The 17,483-nt window shown below is 38.9% G+C and overlaps 1 protein-coding gene across 1 annotated transcript; it reads right to left on the reverse strand.

Annotated features, from left to right (window-relative positions):
- Positions 1 to 7,253: 7,253 nt before the first annotated feature.
- LOC120290184 (cytochrome P450 71AP13-like) lies at positions 7,254 to 14,962 on the reverse strand. The gene is made up of 2 exons (XM_039305932.1): positions 14,048 to 14,962; positions 7,254 to 8,185 (listed from the first exon to the last, which is right to left on the reverse strand). Exons 1-2 carry the CDS (start codon positions 14,936 to 14,938, stop codon positions 7,559 to 7,561), a joined length of 1,518 nt encoding a protein of 505 aa, XP_039161866.1. The 5' UTR covers positions 14,939 to 14,962; the 3' UTR covers positions 7,254 to 7,558.
- Between the last annotated feature and the right edge of the window lie 2,521 nt (positions 14,963 to 17,483).

Raw genomic sequence — 17,483 nt, forward strand, 5'->3', positions numbered from 1 at the left:
CCCACAATCTTGCGGATTGTATATTTTAAATGCATTGAATCAGCTGTACTCATTTTTTTGTTTTTCTTTCTTTTGATATTTATTTTACCTACTGACAAATCGTGGAACACAACATACATATCTTTGGGAGATGGACGAAGTTTATGCCTCGAGTGCATGGAATCTGCTATCATGGACACTAGTGACTGTCAACCACTTTATCATGCGATCAGAGACTAATATGAAGGAATGAACATGAAATTGGATCAGCAAATTCCAATGCTTTTGGTTGAAAGACAAGCACTTAATGAGGCTATTGTTGGAGAAAAAAAATGTACGACATGGTATGAGGTTTGGGTTTTCTTTCAAAGTTGGCGCGCCATTCCTGATGCTAGTTTTTCTGCAGGGCCACCATCACATGCCTGAGACAAGAGGTTTATGTCTTTCCGAGGAGCAAACGTGTCCAAAGTGTATGATATTGGACATCTACTGATTTTGCTTTCGGAAATCCAGAGTAAATCCTTGAGCAAGATTCACCTGTTCAATTTTACACTCGTTTCATTGCTTTTGTATTCAGGTTCACCTGACTTGGAGGCCACAAGCTTGTTGGAATGAAAACTCAACCCCAGAAATTGACAAGGAAATGCGAAGTTACAGCCATTCTTGTTCTTTATGGTCTACCGAGGTAAGTGTGACTGAAAAGCTCTTGTTTCACAAAGTAATGAATATATTTATTAAGTACACAATAGCTCTTCATATACATGTTTTAAAAATTTGTAGGTTAGAAAGACTTCTTGAGGATGAGTTGACAAACAACTGCATATTTGACGGGTCTTCCTAAGTAGATGATCTGAACTTTTCCAATGCATAGTTGTTAGGAAGTCCCATTGAGCTGTGACAGAGAGACTTTCCCAACATAGAGCTTCAGAAAAATGGTCTGATGCTAATGAAACTTCTTGTATAGTTCAATGGATGCTTATACTTCATTTCTGAGTGATGGCATTATGGGTCCTGTTATGGAGAAGTACGTCTTGGAAGTGAAAGTGTTGTGATAAGTTGGCGTAGCTATTTCTCGAGATAAGTATTGTGAAAGTTTTGCTTAACTAAAGATGAAAAAAAAAAAAAAAACCTGTAAGAACCTGGAACCGACCCTGGAACCTGTAATAGGGTAGGTTCCAAGTTCCAAAAAATTAGGAACCTGTACCCGATGGTAGGTTCCAGGTTCCAGGCAGAACCTGTAAGGAACCTGGAACCGCTCACCCCTAGTAAGAAGGGGTCTTCGAAAGCCATTGGTTTCATTGTTATGTGGGTCTGTGGGCAGCGGCAATTGCCAAATGGAGGCTGAGCCTTATGCTCGAAGCGACTGGGACAGGACCGAGCACGCTTTTGGCCGCACTAAGGCGTTGCTTGCCTTAGTCTCCGTCGCGGCGAGGCGAGGCGAGCGGGCATGATGGACAAAGTAGCTATGAGCGAGAGGAAGAGGAATCCGGGAGGCGAGTGGTGTCTCGATCGACAATGAGCTAGCCCGGCGGAGGGTTGGTCCTTGGCCTGGGCTGGCCACGGTGGCGCTGGAGGAATCACGTGACTGGGGATGAACGCCACTTGTTGCTGCCGTCGAAGGGGCAACGGCATTCGCAGGAGCCGGATCTGGTGCGAGTCGCTCCAAGCTAGGGCTTCGTTTGTCCGGGTCAGGAACCATGTCAAATGAGGGCCCCGATCGGGTAGGGTTTTGCCCATTCGAAACGGGTCAGGCGTGTGGGTCTTAACCGGGTGGGGTTTTGATTGGTTTGGGCCAACCGAGCTCGGTTGCACGTGGGATGGTCTCGCGTGGGCCTAGGGATAGGTAGCCCTTTTTGTTTTTTAATTTTGTGGGCTTTGATTAAAAAAAGAAAAAAAGAAAGAGAGGAATTCTAGGTCGGGTTCACCCCTCGGCCCATCTCGGGTTGGCGGTCGGACATTCGGGCCGGAGGTCAACGAAGCGAGTTGGTCCCAACCTAGGGATCCAACCCGGGTCGTTTTATTATATTATAATAATAAAAATAATATTTTAATATTTTAAAATAATAAAATAATAAATAAATATAATTTATTTTTCAAAAAATCATACAAGCCTAAAAATATTCTATGTTTTTCCAAAAATAGAAAAAGCCAAAAAATAATTTATATTTTCAAAAAAAGATAAAAAAAATTGAAAAAAAAATGCTTTTTATGTCCAAAAAAATGTTTTTCCTTCATAAATGCATGAAAAATCCTTTGAAAATCCAAAAAGCCTTAAGGTTTAAACAAGATTAGGTACTGAAAATATATTAGTGATTAACTAGTATAATCAAGTCATTGATTCTAGTTTCTATGGTTGCGCATAAGCGAATATTTCTCCTAATATTTCATTTGGGTTTCTAATCGATCTACCCCAAATTGATTAGTGGCAACTCCTTTAGGTTAAAAAATCAAAACTTTTTAGTCATGAATTGGTGGGTTTGGGAGAACCTGGGTTAAATTTAATAAACTTAGCCAAGCCATTAGTCTCTGCCAGCGCATATAATCGGGCGTCGAAAAAAAGAGGTCGCGACAAAGGTAAGTGAGATTTTTTGCTAGAAAGTCAGATATTAAGGAATAAATCTCTATTATGTTCATACTGAATCCTTATCACAAGATTAATAAATTTGAGTCTGATTATATCTTCATTTTGAACTTGGTTTTAGTTCGGATCACGTCAGAGTGGGAAAGACTTCTTGAATGAATAGACTTTGACAAGAGTTTGCGATATATCTTTATAAGTCTACTATTCTTTAGAATAAGAATAAGAACAAAAACAAGAAAGTTTTATTAACTTCAAAACCTGGTAGGTGTTTTCTCAACAGGAAACCTAGCAGATGGCCTATTTTTGCAAGATTATTCTTAAGTTGCTTATTTGGAGTGGCGTGAACACATTCTTGTGATACAGTCTCCCTTTTGTATGGTATTCTACTGTATTTAAAGAGGAAGTATGTTATGGTTTTGGTTTTTCTGGAGAATTTGACAGCAACTATATTGATGAAAGTGGGTTGAAATTCCACGTAATCCAATTATGCAAAATGCGAAAAGTGCGTTTGGAAACTTGTTGATTTTTGGATCTCTGGTACCAATCCTGGATTGTGGAATCGTAATTTTGATATCATCGTTAGTTTGTAGTTTGATGTGCGAGTGTGAATGTCTGTGGGATATATTTGGTAGAGGAATAAGAAGGGGACAAGGTATATAAATTTAAGATTTTATGGGACAAGGATAGTTTGTCTAGTTTAACAAAATAGCTGTCCAGGTGAAGAAGTAATGATGGAGCAGCAAGTTTACTTTATGCTCAGCTTCCCACACGGTGGAGGATTACTCGCCACCTACCTCCACGATCAATCCAATCTCCATTCATAGAGCACTTCCCCCGCCTTAGATTGTTTACCACAATTCCTAACTGCCATGAAATATGGAGGAAAATTACTAAAAAGGTCTTATATTTATTACACTTGTATTAATTTAGTCATACACATCTCAATTTGACCAACTTAGATATAAACCTTTTGTTGTCAATACAGTCATAAACTTTTCAATTGTGCTAATTTAATTATAAACATTTCAACGATTTGTAAATTTAATCATTTCTACCAATTTTGATCGAATAAACGTTGACTTGAGAGTCTAGTTAGCGCTAGACCTCTCACATGGCATGGCCCACGTTAATAAACGTAGACAATTTTTGGTAGTTTTGTAAACTTTTCTCTGAACTTTTTATTCTTTATCCTTTTCTTTTCTCTTCCAATTCCTGGTCACTAAGGTCGCAGAAGTTGCTGGCCATAGGAGTAGGCCGATGGGGGCAAGGGACGCCCTTGTCGGTTAAGAATTAAAAAAAAAAAATCAGAAAAGTTTTTAAAAAAGTGCAAAGAATTTTTCACATAAGCATAAACCATGCCACGTGTGATGAGCGTTGACCATACTTTCACGTTAGCTTTTTTCTTGTCAAGATTGATCGAAAATGCTAAATTGACATAATTGAAAATGTTCAAGACTCAATTGATAAATCGCCAAATGATTTAGGATTAAATTGGCATCATTGAAAAAATTTAGGATTGAATTGACACATATGCAATATGTTTAAGACTTTTTTAGGAATTACCCCCAAATTAAACTAGAACCATAAACTTTAACTTCCTCCTAAGACTAGATTTCTACATGCTACCCTATTCTAGAAGTTGGATTACAAATTCCAACAAAACCTAACATTCCTATTGTTGAGAAAGCTCCCATCAAGTTTTGAAGTTGACAAAAATTTCAGTCTCTTATTCTTACTTTTACTTTGAGGAGTATTAGACTTTTGTGATATATCGTGGAATGCTGTCATAAGTCTTTCCCACTCTGATGAAGATATAGACTGAACTCAAGTCAAGAATGTAGATATAATCAGACTCAGGATTATTGATCGTTCAACGAGGATTCAGTATGTGCAAGATTTATTCTTAATATCTAGCTTTTTGGCGAAGAATCTCACTTACCATTTTTCTAAATATATTGATGAAATCAATCACAAATCGGTAAAATCAATTTTGAAGACAAGTTCCTTTTTGGGAAACATCTATTTATGGAAATCTAGATTTTGATTATATGGGCGACGATGATCATCATATTTTCATCTCAATCTTCAAACGGCTATAAGATTTTTTTAATTGATTTTGTCCAACAGGTTGATTGGAAGAAATTCCTTTGGAAAGTGCCAACGGATAGGAAGGCATGGAGGAGTATTTAAGAAGGTCATTCGATCCTTTGAGAGTGTGTGTAAGAATTGAAATTCCAAAGTTTGAAGCCTTTCCAATTGCTTGTTCTTCATCAATAGTGCTTACAATTGTACTCAAGAGAGAAAAACACTAAATGAGTGACTTAGTAAGAGAAAAAGAAACTATTCACTGAGTAATTGTACTCAAATCGTTGTAATTCTCTGTTGATTCCTTAGTGAAATTCAGCCAGAAGGCTACCAATGTGAGAGAGTGGACGTAAGCTTGATTTAAGCCAAATCACTATAAATCTTGTGTCTAATTTTCTTTCCCTTAACTGTTTTGATTTGTTTGTTGCAATATATTTTGAGTTCAACTAATTTTCAAAACATCTTATTTGAGCCTGAATTTATATTAGAAGTTTGGTGTCAATCAGACTTTGTTTGAAGAAAATAACTTTTATTGTCTTTATTAGCTTAATATATTTTTACACCTATTCACTCCCCTCTAGGTGGTAATACTAGCACTTTCACCTAACCATAGGTCTCTTTTGCCTAACAATCCAGTCCTAAGAAGTTAAAGCTAATTTGCCGTTCTATCTCGTGGTTGGACTTCTCTTGATCACGTTGTCGACTTTAAGGCTCCGTTCGTTTCGCAGAAAATAATTTCCGGGAAAATATTTTCTGAAATTTCCGGTGTTCGGATGGCGGAAAACACACGGTCAACGGAAAATATTTTCCGGTCAACAGAAAATTCCTCTTGAATGAGTGGAAAATGTTTTCCTCTTTTGAAAAGAGGAAAACATTTTCCGCAGCTCTCACATGAGCTCTGGTGCTCCCGCTGCTCTTTCCTCCCTTCATGTTCTCGTTCTCTCTCTCTCTCTCTTTCTTGCTCTCCCTGCAGAGGAGGCTTTGACGACGTCCTTCCCGGGATCAGCCTCCGCCCTCCCCGGCCGCTCCTCCGCTCCTGCCGGCCTGCTCCAGCCGGGAAGCCACCGTCGCGGTCCGCTTCCCCCGGTGGCTCGAAGCCGCTCGGGAGGATCCAGCTCAAGAGGGAGCACCGCGGAGGCGCCGGGAGGCTCGTGGGGAGCCCGCCGTCCAAGCCGGCCACTCGTCGTGCGGCCACGAGCCGTGAGCTCGTCGGATCTGGCGGCGGAGCTCGCGGCTCGCCGGATCTAACGGCAGAGCTCGGGCTCCCGATCCGGGCGAGCTCGAGCTCGTCGCCGATCCGGCGCACTCGGGTGTGATCGGCCGAGCCTCGAGCTCGTCGGATCTGGCGGCGCGGCTCGCGGCTCGCCGGATCCGGCGACAGAGCTCGAGTCACCAGATCCGACGAGCTCGGGTGAGATCGGCCGAGCTCGATCTCACCCGAGCTCGCCGGATCTGGCCATCGGGTCTTGGTCGGTCGCTGGGAGGAAGGAGGTGGCGGCGGTGGAAGGAGGAGGAAGGAGGCCACGGCAGACGACGCCGCTCGGGAGGAATCGGGAGGAAGAAGGAGACGGAAGGAGGAAGGAAAAAAATAAAAATAAATAAATAATAAAAATTTCTATTTTAAAAATATAAATAATTAAAAAAATCATTTAAAAAATATATAAAATTTAATTTTTGATAATTTTTTCCAGGAAAATGTTTGAGCTAACGAACAGTGGAAAATATTTTCCACTCAAATTTTAGATGTTGGCCGAACACTGGAAAATAGAGTCATTTTCCTGGAAAATGACTTCCAGAAAATGTTTTCCGGAAACATGATATTTTCCATGAAACGAACGGAACCTAAAATAAAAAAAGAAAAAGAAAAACTTACAAACAATAGCTGTCCACATAAATTTGGTCGGCCATTCAAAATATCGATCCATCAAATCTACTCGAGTGAAATCGACTAGGGTGAGTTCAAATCCCGTGCTCATGCTTGGCTAACTGTCGCGGAATAAGAAAAAGTAGCTGAGGGCATCATTTTCCTCTGCAATCAGTTCAGAATAGTGTCTCAGTACCTTCCTCAGGTAGCACCCGTTCTTCTGTGAGATGTCACAAGGACACACGGCATATAGGACCTGATTAAATGAAAACAAAGGAGCTTTGATGGAGTAATAATAAAGTGAGCGACCACCTGAAGGTGAATAGGAAGAGGGATAAAAGAAACAAGGTGAATGTGAATGGCATTAAAGTGGCATCAGGAGAAAAATGGCCAGAAAGAAAAAGAGAGAAGAAAAAAAGGAAAATGGAAAAAGATATGGATGATCCATATATGTCACGACTACACTCGGTATAATTATGTTGTTTAAACTATGGTTCTTCTTTCAAAATCGTCGGGGCCTCCTACAGTCTTCTAGAGACCAAACTCCCATAACTTGTCGTAACCACGAGTATGTCATAACCCTTACAATCGTCATACAAAAGCTAAGTTGTAGAAGCCACCAAGTCGCGGTCGCGGCCCCGGGGGGGCCGCGGAGGATCTCTCATATATGATTTACTTATTTGACTTAATGAAAAGTCACATACACTATTTATGGAACATAGAAAGACACTTCAAATCCCAAACTACCTTATTTAACACCACCTTATTTTATTTTTGGTCGAAATAACACCCCCTTATTAACTAGTGGTAATTAAGTCCACTAGCTAATGCTTCAACACCGAGAATACATCGACTGTTCATGACTTAAACTAATAGTACCTGCCTAGCGATGCAGACCAAGCACATATAGCATATGCTTAATTCTTTAACGATAGATAGCATCTAGCTTCATTTCCTTTCGGAGCTTCCATAACAAGCAAAAGCTTAGATATTATTAAACCAAGACGAAGAGGAGATTTTCAGCGAGCTTGTTTGTTGTTCATCTTTGTCTAGGAGAAGCAGGGTTTGGCGACGACAACAAGGTTTTCGATCCTATGCATTGTGATGCCAAAAGCTTCTTCCATATCCAAATCTTTTGGGTGGACACCAGGAGGAAGTTGCCAATCGAAACTGTGAAGAAGTTGAGCTAAAGCAATCTCTACACTGGCATTTCCAAATGTAATACCTGGGCAGCTTCTTCGGCCTGCGCCAAATGGTATCAGCTCAAAGTCCTGTCCCTTGAAGTCGATGGTGCTATCCAAAAACCTTTCTGGTAGAAATACTTCAGGATCAACCCAGGATTGCGGATCACGCCCTATTGACCAAGCATTAACAAAGAAACGCGTTTTTGCCGGAATGCAGTATCCATCAATTATTACTTCCTCCATGGATTCTCTTGGGACTAACACAGGAGCAGGAGGATGCAGTCGGAATACCTCCTTGATGATAGCCTTCAAGTATGGTAATTGAGGTAGGTCAGTCTCTTGCACGTATTGTCTCTCTCCCACGACGCTTCGTAGTTCGGCTTGTGCTCTTTCGATGGCTTTTGGGTTCATGACAAGCTCTGTCATTGCCCAGTCAAGAGTGATGAATGTTGTATCTGTTCCTGCTGCAAAAAATCCTGCAACATGGATGGGCTACATGTTAGAAATATTTTCACGCATGTCAGGTATGCTTTGCTGTGCAATCTTTATGGCATATTGAAGATGATCACGGGAAGGTGCTCGGGCGAGTCAAGCTCAACTGCACTCATAGCAAAAGAAGACCGCACGTACAATTCTTTAGGCCAGACATCGCTTGGCTTGGGTTGAGTTGAACCTTCTATTAAATAGTTACATGATCTCGTCTATTCTCTAAAGCTGAAAAATGTTCTTCACACCCATTTGGCGTGGCCTCTCAACCCCATACTCTTGTCTATTCTCCGAAGCTATGTTTGGTAGCAAGATAAAATACGGGATAGGATAAATTATCTTATCTTGTATTTGGTTCCTCTCTGTTAAAAAGTAATCCATTTTTGAAAAGCTCTAGACTATTCATGCTTAATGGAGAAAGAAAAAGGTTGGCGGCAACAAAGTAAGTACACGAGCATGCAAGAAAATGCAAGAAGACTCCCAAATCTTGAAGAACCTTCTGGTATGACTGGGCAGCAGACCACGTGGGCAGCAAATAGACAAAAGAAAAAGTAAACAAGTCAACAAAAGTTGAGGAGTTGCAGAATAGAAAAATACAGAAAAATGGAGAAGCAACTAGAAGTCCTCAAGTCGGTTGTGTAAGGCGGTGGCACGCCTATAAATAGGAGTCGTGGGGTCTATTCTAGGCTGTAGAAAAACTACAAACACTCCTTCCTTTGTAATAAACACTTTCATAATAAAAGTTTTTTTTACCCATTCTCCCCTTGCATTGTAGTCCACTTTTATTCATGCATACACACTTGCACATGCATGCTTCCGCAAAAACATCCAACAGTGGTATCAGAGCCACATCTTTGGTTGGTATTGGGTGTTTGTCCTACCTACCCACTCCTAAAACTACCCCTTCCAAATACCCACTAACTAAACCAATGGCCAACTCTACCTCATCCTCATTTCCCATCCCCATTTTTTGTGGGAACAACTATGACTTTTGGAGCATAAAAATGACTACATTCTTGATGGCCCAAGACTTATGGGACATCGTGGAAAGAGGTTGCGAGATTCCGCCAGAAGGTGCAAGTGTTTCGAAAGATCAACTACAAAAGGATGCAAGAGCGCTATACTTTATCCAGCAAGCACTCTCGGAAACCATATTTCCGAGAATAATTGGAGCAAGGACTGCAAAAGGGGCTTGGGATATACTACGAGAAGAATTTCAAGGATCGGAAAAGGTACGCACTATTCACCTTCAAACTTTGAGAAGAGATTTTGAGAATTCTAAAATAAACAATTATGAGACCGTAAAAGAATATTGTGGAAAATTAAAGGAACTAGTTAATCAAATGAGAGCCTATGGAGATGGGATAACTAATCAAAGGGTTGTTGAGAAAATATTGGTATCACTTACCAAAAAATACAACTACATAGTTACAACTATAGAAGGAACTAAGGACTTGACAACCCTATCAATGAGTGAATTAATTGGCTCTCTAGAAGCACATGAGAAAAGACTAATGGCACAAGATGAAGATTTAGTTGAAAGTGCCTTTCCGTCTAAAGTAAATATACGGTCTCATCAATCTAAAAATGGTGGAAGGAAGCTCATGGAAAAATAAAAGAAGGAGGAGAAATTAAAAAAAAAAAAAAAGAAGGGAAAATTATCCACCTTGTGGTATTTGCAAGAAAACAAATCATTTGGAGAAGGATTGTTGGTTTAAAAAAAAAAAAAATGCCGCTTTTGTAAGAGATATGGCCATGTATAAAAATATTGTCGCTCAAAAACAAATAATCGAGCAAACTATGTAGAAAAAAAAAGAAAGTGAAGAGAATACATTCTACGCAGGCCAAGCGGCAAATGACAATAAAAGTGAAACATGGTACATCGATAGTGGGTGTAGCAATCACATGACCGGGGACGAATCTATATTCACTGATATTGATAAGTCAGTGAAATCTCAAGTAAAGTTGGACAATGATGCATTAGTAGATGTCAAAGGAAAAGGCACCATCGCCGTGGAAACGAATAAAGGCCCAAAATATATACATAATGTATATCTAGTCCCTCGTCTTGCACAAAATCTCTTAAGTGTGGGCCAAATGATACAAAGTGGGTATTCTCTATACTTTAATAGAGATGCTTACATTATCTATGATAAATATAAAAATGTCATTGCCTCTGTTAAAATGAAAAATAACAATTTTCCAATTCAATGGAAATATGCCAAAGATATAACCATGAAAGCTCAACTTGATGATTCATGGCTATGGCATCGAAGGTTTGGCCACTTCAACTTTGCTGGGCTAAAACTCTCCATCAGAAAAATATGATGAGAGATTTTCCAGCCATTACAGAAATTTCAGATATTTGTAAAGGCTGTCTTTTTGAAAAACAACAGAGACAGTCCTTCCCATCTGGAGGTGCATGGAAAGCTAAGAAGCCATTAGAACTTGTCCACACAAACGTGTGCGGTCCGTTGAGGACACCTACACCCAGTCAATATAAATATTTCATCCTATTCATTGATGATTACACAAGAATGAAGTGGGTATACTTTCTTCAAGAAAGATCTGAGGTTTTCTCTATCTTCAGAAAATTCAAGAACCACGTCGAGAATCAAAGTGGCCAAAGAATCAAAGTTCTAAGGAGTGACAGAGGCACATAATACAATTCAAAGGAGTTAAATAAATTTTGTGAAGATGAAGGAGTCCATCATCAACTAACTGTTGGCTACACTCTAGAACAAAATGGAGTAGCTAAAAGAAAAAATAGAATTGTCATGGAGATGGCAAGGTCTATGCTAAAGGAGAAAGGCCTTCCCAACATTTTTTGGGCAAAAGCAGTTTATACTGCAGTATACCTATTAAACAGGTGTCCAACTAAAGTTGTTCAAAATAAAACACCAGTCGAAGCATGGAGTGGACGAAAGCCTTTAGCAAAGCATCTCAAAGTGTTTGGATACATTTGCTACATCCACATCCTTGCTCAGAAAAGGAGTAAGCTAGATGAAAAGACAGAAAAATGAATATTCCTTGGCTACAGTGACCAATCAAAAGGCTATCGGATTTACAACCTAAGAACTAAAAAGCTAATAATTAGTTGAGATGTCGAGTTCGACGAACAAGCATCCAAAGATGAATTTTTGATAAAAGCCATAGAGGAAGAGATCAAGATGATCGAGAAAAATGAAACTTGGGAGCTTGTTGATCGACTTGAAGACAAAGAGATCATTAGCGTCAAGTGGGTCTACAAGACGAAGCTCAATGCAGATGGATCAATCCAAAAGTATAAAGCAAGGCTTGTGACGAAAGGATACTTGCAACAACCAGGTATCGACTATACCGAAACTTTTGCTCTAGTCGCTCGCCTTGATACTATTCTTTGCTCTAGTCGCTCGCCTTGATACTATTCGAGCACTCATAGCCCTAGCAGCACAAAAAGAATGGAAGATTTATCAACTAGATGTGAAGTCGGCATTCTTAAATGGATATCTTCAAGAAGAAATATACATAGAACAACCACAAGGCTTTATCCTCAAAGGCCAAGAAGAAAAAGTTCTCAAACTCAAGAAAGCCTTGTATGGGTTAAAGCAAGCACCACGAGCGTGGTATAGTAGAATCGATGAGTACTTCATCAAGCAATGATTCGGGAGGAGTATGAGTGAGCCGACACTCTACATCAAGACCCAAGGTAAGTCCGACACTCTCATTGTCTCTCTATATGTAGATGATCTCATATGTACGGGAAACAATGAGACAATGATTCGAGAATTTAAAAAAGAAATGATGAAGACCTTTGAAATGACGGACTTGGGCTTGATGAACTATTTCCTCGATATTGAAGTCAATCAAGATGAAGGAATTTTCATCTCGCAAAAGAAATATGCAGAAAAGCTCCTTGAAAAATTCAATATGAGTAATTGCAAAACAGTGGCAACACCACTTGTGATGAATGAGAAACTATTGAAAAAAGATGGAGCTGGAAAAGCTGACGCTTCACTCTACAGAAGCCTAATTGGGAGTCTACTATATCTTACTGCTACACGGCCAGATATTATGTACGTGACAAGTTTACTATCGCGGTTTATGTAGAGTCCAAGCCAAATTCATTTTGGAGCAGCCACGAGAATTCTAAGATACTTACGAGGTACCATTGATTATGGTATTTGGTACCAACCTAGTGCAACAGCTAAACTGATCGGTTACACTGATAGTGATTGGGCATGATCATCTAATGACAGGAGGAGCACCACTGGTTATGCATTCACATTAGGTTATGGAATATTTTCATGGATATCTAAAAAACAAGACTCATTGGCACAATCCACTGCAGAAGCAGAATATGTTGCGGCTGTTACAACTACTAGTCATGCAATATGGCTTTGAAGAATTTTAGAAGACATAGGAGAACCACAAATGGAATTAACGCCAATATTTTGTGACAACAAGTCCGCGATTGCAATATCAAAAAATCTAGTCTTTCATGGAAGAACGAAACATATTGATATAAAGTATCACTTCATTTGTGAAGTGCAAAACAAAGGATAGATCAAATTGAAGTATTGTAAGACTGAAGACCAAATTGTGGACATATTCACTAAAGCACTACCAACAACAAAATTCGAGACATTGAGAAGCATGTTCAGAGTATCACAAAAATGGATCAAGGAGGAGTGTTAAAAAGTTATCAATTTTTGGAAAGCTCTAGACTATTCATGCTTAATGGAGAAAGAAAAAAGTTGGTGGCAACAAAGTAAGTACACGAGCATGCAAGAAAATGCAAGAAGACTCTCAAATATTGAAGAACCTTCTGGTACGAGTGGGCAGCAGGCCACGTGGGCAACAAATAGGCAAAATAAAAAGTAAACAAGTCAACAAAAGCTAAGGAGTTGCGGAATAGAAAAATACAAAAAAATGGAGAAGCAACTAGAAGTCCTCAAGTCGGTTGTGTAAGGCGGTGACACGCCTATAAATAGGAGTTGTGGGGTCTGTTCTAGGCTGTAGAAAAACTACAAACACTCCTTCCTTTGTAATAAAAACTTTCATAATAATTTTTTTTTTAATCCATTCTCCCCTTGCATTGTAGTCCCACTTTTATTCACACATACACACTTGCACACGCATGCTTCTGAAAAACATCCAACACTCTCTAAAGTTGAATAAAGTTCAAAATAAAAAAGATATGATCCAGATAAAAATATCTTATAAGAGATGTGAGATAAATGCAGATGTGATTTCTAATACTCATTAGATAAAAGTTATTTTTCTCGAATAACAAATACCTTAAATTAATAAAACTTAGATCATAATTAAATAAATAATATTGAAGTTCTAATGTAAAAAGAAAAGTCAAAATAACAACAAATTTTGATTTTGTTTATTCCTAATTTTAATTATATATTTGAATTTCTTTTTTATCACATAATATATATTCTATATATATTTAGCTTTATATTTGTTACATACTTTAGGTATATTAGTCTAGTTCACATTAAATAAAATTTTAATTAAGAATGATGGAAGGGAAAATAGAAATAAAAATAAAAGAAATAAAAAAAGAGAGGGAAAATAATAGATAAGAAGTAAATAAAAATGAAGAAGGCAAGAGTACGAGAAATTTTTATTATCTCCATATGTGCATTTTTTGGTTCCTTTACGCTAACATACCTTTAATACTAAACAATTGAATGATGGGATGTGAAAATAATTTTGTTTTATTACTGCGTACCACTAAATAATGGATATTTTATAACAAAATTCGTGAATTTCATATCCGGTCTTATCCATTCTTGTTTTGATTAGCAATCTAGACGAACTCAATCTAAAAACTTAAATGGAATGTTAAGCTAGAGGGGAGAATGATTCACTGACCAGGATGAGGGCTTTAACATTGGCTCTTGTAAGGGGCATGTCACCGTAACCATTCTTCTCGATATCGATCAAAACATCCACTAGATCTTTCTGCGCCTCCGTAGTTCTGCTTTCATTTGAATGTTCTCTCAGTATCTGGTCAAAAAGATTATCGAAGCGCTTGAAAGTGTGTTGAAGTCTAGATTTCATCCCGGTCAGGCTATGAATGAATTCCATGGAAGGAAAGAAATCTCCTATGCTGAATCCCCCAAGCAGCTCCTGATACTCCTCCAGCATCTTTTGAAATCCATGCTTATCATAATCCCCTCCTGCTGAAAAGTCCCTCCCAAAAGCAGTCCGGCATAGAACGTCATTTGCATATAAACCGAGCAGTTTGGAAAGATTTGTGGTGCCTGGAAAAGACTCTGCAATCCGATGAATTAAACGAGCAACTTCTTCCTCCCTGGCATGACTAAATGACTGAACCCGTTTTGCGGTAAGCACTTGGAGCATGCAGATTTTCCTTATGTGCCTCCAATAAGCGCCATAGGGAGAGAAGCCCATGTCTGTGCAGTCATAAAACAAGTGCTTGGCAGAGAAGATCTGAGGGCGGTTCGCGAGCACTAGGTCATGGGTTTTCATCACCTCCTTGGCCATTGCGGCTGAAGAAATGACTATGGTCGGGACTTCGCCGAGCTGCAAGGACATGATTGGCCCGTACTTTCTCGCAAGGCGATGGAGAGATATGTGTGGCGATTGGCCAAGCTGGTGAAGATTGCCGATGATAGGCAACTTAGGAGGGCTCGGTGGGAGGTTGCTCTTTCTTTTCCTAGACTTGCTCATCAAGAGAACTATCAGCAAAGCTGCTACGACCAAGCATGTTGGGAGAAACAGTTGCTGAAGGAGAGCCATTGCAAAATGTGTGATATTGCTAAACTGTACTTCTTATTTGATTCCTACACGGTTTTTATAGACGGATGTCACTGAATCCATCTGATTTGCTGGTCTTTTCGCTTTTTTAATTGTCGTCAATGTCAGTCATTTTAAAAAGAATTGTACACATTTTTTTGTAAATATATGATCCATTCGGCCAGGACAAAGACAATTCACTTGCAAATTTGGTGTCCCGGGGTCGAATTTTAAATGCTTTTCTGACTAATCATTGGGGATGCCCCAGTTATCAAGAGATAATCTTGCTTGAGCAAGTCGCTGCTTGATAGATATCTGCTAAACAATAATCACGTTGTTAGATCTTTCTTTAATGTTTTAAGTGATTGAGGTAATCAAAAGGACGAATGATGAATCTATTTTTTTTTTGCCTGTTTAATGTTTTAATATCCTTCTCGCCTGCTTGACGACTAATAATGCTAGGAAATAAGCTGATTCGCCCTTCAATCTTGAGTACCCCTCCAATGTGAAAAATCACTAGATGTTGGACTCTATTGACTATCTTAACAATTTTGTCGTAAAGAACAAAGAGAAAATCTGATTCTCCAACGTCATCCACATGAATATGGTCATTGTCCGTCCAAGATTACTCTCAGCTGGATCGACAGGGCTGTACTAAAATCTCTTGTTTTTGCTCATACATGTGTTGGCCTGTCCTGTAGGACAAATACCATATGCCCGTTTCCACAAAGAGATCACCACCTTCCTCTAGCATAAAATGTAAGCAATAACATAATTCTATAATGCGGAAAATACGAAATATAGAATCATTGATCTTCATGATTCTCACGATAAGAGGATGGAGACAGACTTTTATCCATAGCGATTCCCTTGAAGATAATTGTCGCGGAAAACCAAAAAAATGAAGAAATATGATTTTTCTCCCTTAACTCACTTTTTCCTTAACATATCCTGTCTGATGGAGGATGTATTACAACGTTCTTTTCACATCGTGGGTGGAGAAAGGACCAGACTCTTTTATATATATACACACACATTATCAAGAGATGCCTTCTATCAAAGTGCCCATTAACTTTCATGAGACCCGCACAAGAACGCCGCAGTGGCATTGTAGTGCAGAACCTCCTCCCGCCTACCTAACTTCTTAGAAAGATCTGATAGATAGCAGCTACCTAAGGCGCTTTTAAGCCCTTCAATAATCATGGACTTTCATCTAATAAGTCCTAGTACTATGTTCTCCAAGCTTGACTAATAGAATAGGCAAGCCTTTTAGAGAACAGTAGAATGTTAGGTTAGCTCTGCCTTTAAGTGATACAGGGCCAAGGGGTGACCGATCCGGTTAGTCAAAAAATAGGTTAAAGAGCCCACCCCATGACACATACCTTCTCGACTATCGCTTCCCTTAGCTCCTCCATGATGGAAGAGCCGCTTTCTTCGGCGATGAATTTTAGCCATATGACCCACTAGAAGTGCCTCCCACTGTTCACGAGGCTATCCCTTGTGTCGATTGAGTATCCTCATGCTTTGAGGTTGACTTTTCCAAATACATGATTCGAAGAATTGGAATCCCGCAGGAGATGCGAATTTCAAAGATTTTCTAATATAAAGAATTTTCAAAGATTTTCAATTCTTTTTAGATTGTAAATTTTCAAAGATTTTTTTTTTTTTAAATCTTAAATCTTAGGTTGCACCATATATACGATAGGATATCTTTACAATCCGAGAATATTTGGAGGATTTCAAATCCTTCTTTATCCAATCCTATCAGAATATCAATTTTGACGACCAAATGCAATTTAAAGGTTTAGTTTTAAATTAGCATAATTGAAAGGTTTATGATTTAAATTGGTAAATCGCTAAATGGTATAAGACTAAATTGGCAAAATTGAAAAATTTCGAACTAAATTGGCACAAATACAATAAATTTAAGACATTTTTAGAATTTCTCTCAAAATAAACCAAATCCATAAACTTTAACTACCTAATGAGCCAAGATTTTTTATTAGATACATCTAGAGTTCTCTAGTATTAAGGGGATATTTCTACATGCTACCCTATCCTATTCTAGAATTTGGATCACAAAACAAAACCTAACGTTCCTAACCATAGGTCTCCTTTGTCCAACTATCAAATCCCAAGAAGTCAAGCTGATTTACCTTTCTTTCTTGTCTTTGGACTTCTTGTAATCACATTGTCGACTTTAGCCATAAAAAAAAGCGTAAGACAATAGCTATCCACATAAATTTGGTTGATCATACAAAATATCGATCCATCAAATTTACTCTAGTGCAAGCCAACTAGATCACATGCATGTCATGTGGTTAGTATTGTTACATCCTCGATCATTGATAGGCATAGGCGTAAAAATCCAACGGTCGACAATAAGGTAGGGGATTGTCACTTGTCCACTAATTGAAATTCGATGATGGGGAGTTGGTGGCCACCTAAATGGATTATGGCGGTATAATTTTAGATGAAAGTACTTATAATATTACAAAAGAACACCGGAATAATAGGCACTAAGGATGCGCATTGTTAAGAAGTAGTT

The sequence above is a fragment of the Eucalyptus grandis genome, chromosome 2 (genome assembly GCF_016545825.1).
Source record: "Eucalyptus grandis isolate ANBG69807.140 chromosome 2, ASM1654582v1, whole genome shotgun sequence".
Classification (NCBI taxonomy): domain Eukaryota; kingdom Viridiplantae; phylum Streptophyta; class Magnoliopsida; order Myrtales; family Myrtaceae; genus Eucalyptus; species Eucalyptus grandis.

Excerpts from the sequence above, each read along its gene's own strand:
- LOC120290184 (XM_039305932.1), bottom strand. The coding sequence starts at position 14,938 with ATGGCTCTCCTTCAGCAACTGTTTCTCCCAACATGCTTGGTCGTAGCA. Across the intron at positions 8,186-14,047 it reads ATGTTAAAGCCCTCATCCTG|CCCATCCATGTTGCAGGATT; the intron begins GTCAGTGAATCA and ends TCTAACATGTAG.